The sequence below is a fragment of the Taurulus bubalis genome, assembly GCF_910589615.1.
Source record: "Taurulus bubalis genome assembly, chromosome: 17".
NCBI classification, from domain to species: Eukaryota; Metazoa; Chordata; class Actinopteri; order Perciformes; family Cottidae; genus Taurulus; species Taurulus bubalis.
This window is the reverse complement of record NC_136605.1, coordinates 5742813-5749400: the sequence shown is the minus strand read 5'-3', so window position 1 is coordinate 5749400 and position 6588 is coordinate 5742813. Positions and strand designations below refer to the sequence as shown.

The 6588-nt window shown below is 45.1% G+C and overlaps 1 protein-coding gene across 1 annotated transcript; it reads right to left on the bottom strand.

Moving 5' to 3' along the window:
- Nucleotides 1-373: 373 nt before the first annotated feature.
- LOC306749947 (cyclin-dependent kinase 5 activator 1-like) lies at nt 374-1489 on the bottom strand (the record flags this gene model as incomplete). Its single annotated transcript, XM_079233308.1, has 2 exons — nt 374-865; nt 974-1489. 2 exons carry the CDS (start codon nt 1487-1489, stop codon nt 374-376), a joined length of 1008 nt encoding a protein of 335 aa, XP_079089434.1.
- Nucleotides 1490-6588: the final 5099 nt, after the last annotated feature.

The following is a 6588-nucleotide window of genomic DNA, read 5'->3' as shown; positions in this document are numbered from 1 at the left end:
AAGTAGCCTGACCGTTTTGAGAATCTAATCAGATCCAATCACGACCAATAATGTGACGGATGATGGTGTGGGGACACCACACAGCAACCCTGATTACATTTGCTTTGTTGTAGCAAAAGGGCCCTGTAGGCCAATTGCTACCTTCAGATCAGTCACTGCCTCTGATTTAAACGCTGTGTATAATCCCAGAAGCTCTTTGTTCTGGGCTACAGAACAGGACATTTGGTTAATGATAAACTAGTAGAGACGCCAGACAACAGTACTGCTCCAATGTGCCGCTACACTGCATTACATCGGTACACCACTCCTCAACTTACTAACTCCGTCAATCTTTCTATCCATCCATCCTTCCGCCCCCCCTCCCTGCTCCCTCTTATCGGTCAAGGCCTATGAAGAGTTTGGTCTTCTCCTCCTCTTTCTTGCTCTCGTTCTTCAGGTCGGCAAACACCTGGGTAAAGAAGTGCGGGTCGGTGTTGATCTGGAGCATCTTGCCGCTCATGCGGTTGATGATCTCAAGGCAGCGGTCCCAGAAGGCTTCCTTCTCCGCCTCGACCAGGAAGGGCTTCAGCGGGTAGGAGATCTCGTTGCCCATGTAGGAGTAGGACAGGTAGAGGCAGGTGAGAAGTGAGGCCTGCAGCTCGCGCTCGGACGCCACCTCGGATGAGACCACATCGCGGCACAGCATGTAGAGGAAGACCACGTTGGCCGGAGTGATGAAGCCCTGATCCTGCCAGCCCTGCAGCAGGAGCGACCGGTCGACGCTGCGCAGCCACAACACCGGATCTGTTGGGGAAAGACGCTTCAGCCTGTAGCACCGACGGCACAGGAACTCACCCAGGCTGCGCATCAGTTCACTGGTGGAAGCCTGGGTTGCGAAGAACGAAGGAAAGGCATAAGAAAGAGGAGTGGGGAAATAATTGGTGGAATGAAGCAGCAATAATTAGCTAAGGATACTTTTAAAATACTAATTTACCTGGACAATGACACGTTTTGGTGTGCCGGTCGCAGTCGTCGGCTGGATCCCGGAACCTGTGAGGGAACTCTTTTTGGCAGCAACAATAGCTACGTTAGCCAAGGTCTTGGAGGTTGGCAGGAGGGAGGAGGTAGTGGTGGTCGTGGCCGAGGGGTCTAGGCCAGAGGCGTAGGATGAAAGGTTAGCGCAGGACTGAGACTTCTTCAGCTTCAGGCTGTTTGAGGCGGAGTTGGCCGTGGCCAAGGCGTGGCCATCCGGAGAGCTGCCTTTGCCGCCGTCCCCGCCGTCTGTCTGCAACTTCTTGGAGCCCTTCCTCTTCGCCGATACAGCCACAATGCGTTTCCATGGCAACACACTGATGATGGAGGGGCGTTTGAGGGATTTTCCAGCCGCTGCGGTGGCGTCCTTGGCGTTCTTGCTGTTCTGGACGGCCGTATAGTGGCCTACCGTGGCGGGGCCGTCCTCAAACAGCACTCCCTTGCGGTAGCTGGGAGACAGAGACAACACCGTACCCATGATGTCTGCTCAAGGGTTCGCAGTGGGATGGAGAAAGGGTGGAGTGGAAAGCAGTGGGGGGAAAGCTCTTTGACTGGTCCAGACAAAGAGCTTTGAGAGGACCAAAGTGTCTCACTTCTGGAGGAAGTCAAACCTGGGAGCCAAAAAACAAGAAGGTGTGGAAATATTCTCCATTAGTAACGTTACGTTTAGTAAACAAAGCAAAATCAACCTTCACAAATAATAACCAAAATGATTAAAGTTACTCAAGGTCCACTTTCTAGCCTTTCCTAAAATGTTAAGTGCATCTCATTGTCTTCCTCGGCATGGAGATAGATACTTTCATGTTACTGTCGCCGTAAACTTAATTAATAGAACATTGTGTGGAAATCTCTCAATTTGACTGATACAATGTACTACCAATTATATAGCTACATCATTTGATGGCATAGTAGTAATACACAGATCACTGCACCAGTGTGTCAAATAAATGCCCAACAGCTACAAAAAGGAGTCCGTCAATTTAGCTGAGCAACCGGGAATTTAATTTCCAATTCAGAGGTCAAATACAGTAAAAAAAAACATAACAGAATGATATGCTCGGATGCATATAAACTATACAACATATTTTCAAATAAATTAACTTTTTTCTTTGAAATTGTTGTCATGTACAGATATGCAATGGTGATTCCTGGTATTATGTCTGTTGATGTGGTCTCTACGTGACAGTAACTGGGCCCTCATCATAATAGTGTGCACCAGGGCTCATAAAGCTACCTTACAGCACCAGGGCATGCAGCCGCTCCAGTGTCCATCAGTATTATATAAGAACCAAGATAAGGCCACAGAGGCATGAGAAAGAAATGTGCGCAAGCATCCATCTTAGCTTCAAAATGGAAGCCTTGCAAACAGCCCAACAACACAAGGCAGCTCCAGCAACAGCAGCTTATAGTCCTGCTCTCACACACCCACAACCTCAACACCAGACATATGATGCTGCTGCCTTTAATGTTTGTAGGATCCATTTTTTGAGCAACATGAATGATCTGAATATACAAAATGGAGTCTATGTTGTTGTCTTTTGAGCATCGTGTTGGGGATTCTCATTTGTTTTAGGTGTTATCATTTGCAAAGCTGGGAAAAACATATATGGTGTTGCTATAAGCAGCAAAACAATCATTTGTATATTCCTACCTTCGGTTTAATCGACTCGTCCTGTTGATCCATCCATCACACCTTGACCCCTCCCCCCCACCCCTCGCTGCTGGGCAAATGCGCTCAAAACGTGAAAAAAAAGAAGAAGCTTTCCATCCGTTCTGCTGGGTTCCACACCGACAACATAAACTGTCCGGGGTCCAGGGCGTGAAAACGGCTCGGTCCCCGGTTATATAAAAAGCCCCGGCGTTGCAGTACCGGGCAGGTTTGTCTCCCGGTGCAGCTTCTATAGGAAGCCCTTCGGCTCGTCGATGGGGATGCAGATGCGGAGCAAACGCGAAACGCACTTGACGCCTTTGCTCTCGGCGAGCAGGAAGATGTCTTCCATTGAGAAACGGAAAAATCTATAGGCCGACCGTCACGGCTATTTGTGTCCCGCGAGGACGCTGGCCGCTCGGACTAACCTCCATCAGGCGGGAATAAAAACAGCGCATATCGCTCTTCATCAACACAAAGGCGCGGGACACCAAGAGAGCGAGCAGGGAAAGAAAAATGGCCACAATGTATTCCAAAAATAGACAGCAGCTTATACCCTCAGCTATGAAAACCTGACAGAGAGAGAGAGGAGAGAGAGAGAGAGAAAGAGAGAGAGAGAGAGAGAGAGAGAGAGAGAGAGAGAGAGAGAGAGAGAGAGAGAGAGACCCGTTGCTTTGATGCGGGCATCTGCAGTTATTCGGGGTTGGATGTTGGGGAGAAGCGGCGGCTTCTCATTGGCTCTGCTCGGGATGCTGCTGCTGAGGCTGCCGGTCGTCGCAGCAACGCAGCTGACGCCATTGGCCGCCGACGGGCTGCAGCCTATCAGGAGCTGTCCGAGGTGCTGAAGCTGCCGCGGCGGAGATGAGCGCGGACTGATTTTTATGAATCACCTGCGCGAGCCGCACATGACACCGTGGGAGAAGTGGGTGCGCGTGCACTGCAACAACAACAAAAAGCAACAGCTGTGAATCCTGTTGGATTTGACTAAAACAGAAAATACATAGTGTTGATACTTAATTTAATAACCCTGCATTTGCTGATGGAAGACGGTATAAACATAATGCAAACAGGAAGAGCAGCTTTGATTTAGTTATTAAATGCTATTGTGGGGAAATTGCAAAGATAATCCAGGAGATCTCCTCCCCAAGAAAGAAGAGAACTATTGTGAAGGTACATCTTTGGTACAAAATAAAGAAAACAAAGGCCTTATAGTTGCTGTGAATCCTGTCCTTAGATTCCTAAGGACAGTGAAAGAACCCCAGAGATCTCCTCCCCATAGGGAAGAGAGTACAGATCTGTAAAGGTTTAACAAACATGAAATAGGTAGAAGATAGGAGGGGGGTGTTTTTAAAAATCAAATTCCAAATGCCCAGGTTCCACAGCCGGGGGAAGCAATGTGTGAGAGTACCAATGCTCAAATGTGTGAATTTCCGTGCACACTATACCGTTTTCCAACAGCAGGCGCCACTATTGGACATTAATACACCTCTTGTTAAAAGGCATACAGGAGAGAACGATATAGAGCTTCCAGAGGCTCCTTCCACTGTGATCAGGATCAAACCAGAAGAAGAAGGAGGACAGGAACATGACAACGCGATATGGAACATTGGATCTCACTACTTTCGACAAGGGGAAAGAAGGAGATGAACTTCAAGTACGATTTTGGCCTTAATGCCAAAGTGGAGTGGTTTAGCAAAGGGGGCCTACGCTGGAGTGACATGCTTTACTATATTAGTAGGTATTATGCAGAGTTGTCCAAAACTCAGTCCCCTGACATTTTGGTCATCCACGCCGGTGGCAACAATCTGGGATTGACGCCCGCCAAGAAGTTTGCATCCATAATGACGAAGGAAGTAATGCAGCTCCACGGTAGAGCTCCCTTCAACGTCCATCACATATTCATTCCTGCATCACCGAGCGACAAGCGTGGAGATATGGACAGCCAGCGAAGATCCATTTTGACAGGAAGGCCGTCAACAAATGCATCAGAAAGGCCGTTGGCAACTTGGACCGTTGAGTGATTGAGATATTCTGACAACAAAAATATTTCTTCCAGATGGACCGCACTTTGCCAGAGACATGGAATCTCTGTGAAACAGCATCCAATGTGTCCTGAAGAAGATCATTCAGAAACCTCATTATTAACTGCACAACAAATATGCTTTGAAAACAAATATGGCATTCACTGTGTCACTCTAATGTCACTGTGTTGATGCGACTGCTTGTCTGTTTATGTTTACGCGTCATCTAAAAAAAGAAAGTAAAACGTTTTCAGTGGTGCAATATCTGTAGGTACAAAAGAGATTTCCAAATTAGAATTAGCATATTTTCTTTAAACTGGTGTGGAAAATATGATTTGTGAATATAGCAAAAATATCATGCACAGCAGAATAGAGCTAGACTTTTATTCTCATTAAATTACGTTATTCTCGTAATGTCAAAACTTTCCCCCCAAAATATACCAACTTCATTTTTGTATTTCTCAGAGAACACATATATGTTTTGAATGTGCAGAACAATGAAGAGTAAATCATTCCTCGTGTGTTAACCCGTCAGGGATAACGTTAGATACTCTTATGGTGGAGTGGTGAGTATCTAATACGGCTTTTATAAAAAAAAATGATGTAATGTATTTCGATGTGTTCATAAAATTGTGCTGATCCTACACAGGTGGACTAAAGCTCATGAACTACTGGTACAGCAGATTAGGAAAGACCTGCTGGCCTTTGTGGTGCGGGAGTCTGATGCCATGAGAGGTCAGAACACCTGCTCCCTCAGAAGACCAGAAATACATTTGGTAGTATCTCAGCATCCTTCTGCTCATCTTCTCTGCTGGAATAGGAGACATATAAACAAAGACATGTTTCACCATTAGGTCCATTAAAATTACCCAGAAAGCAGGAAATGAAGTGTTGATGCTCAGAGCATCCAGACCAAAATCAGTGTGTAACATACCAGATAGTTCACTTTACGACGAGCCATCAGGTGAGCAGGAAAAAAACACTTCTACTCTTCATCCCTTCCTCCCTCAGCCCCTTTTCGCTTCCTAAATCAAACTCTCTTGTTCTATCTTGCAATAAATCATTTGAAACCCATACCGCTAGCGTGGTCTTTGACACTTGTTTAACTTCACGAGAATGTATACAACGATTACTGGGAACAAGGCGACACAACAAAAATGGAAATGCTTTTAGAACTATAACAAGTCTCTTCTCATGGGAACACATCCCTAAAACCATCATAACATGAGCAATTTGTTTTATATATGAATAGGAATTTTACTAAGAGTTTAGGACAACTCTGACACCAGTCCTATACATAGAGATATATCAAAAAAAATAAAAGCAGGGATTTAACTCTGTGTTCATCAATGTAACTTTTCAACACTTTAATAATTATAGCAGTGTTTAAAATAATAATAATCAAATAAATTATATTGTATAAACATGTAATATAGTTATATTTAATATATGTATAATATAAAAAAGAAGGAGCTGATTTCTTTCTTTTTTAAAGAGGATTTTTTTTGCTAAGAATTTATACAGACAGTTCATTTGATTTGGTGCTCAGGCTCGATACTTTCAGTCGTAGTTAGTGGACCATCAGAGGCTCTGAGCGGATTCACAGAAGGGAGGGAGGGCTGGTGATCCATAAGAGCTGAGCTTCAGTGCTCTTCTGAGTCTACATGTTCTTTGAGGGATCTAACTGACTTGTCCATGGGTGCAAAAGCAAAATAGGACACTAGGTGGCAGGAACTCCACATTATTCTGTCTGTCAGTTCTCCTTCTAAGAGATCCAAACTCTCTTTAGGACTGAACCTGAAATGACAGGAGAATTAGCGGCAGAGTCAAAACAAGGTATGCAAGAAGAAGATGTGACAAATGTTTGTGGTAAAAATGTCAAAAGAAGTCAAAACCCAGAACAAATTT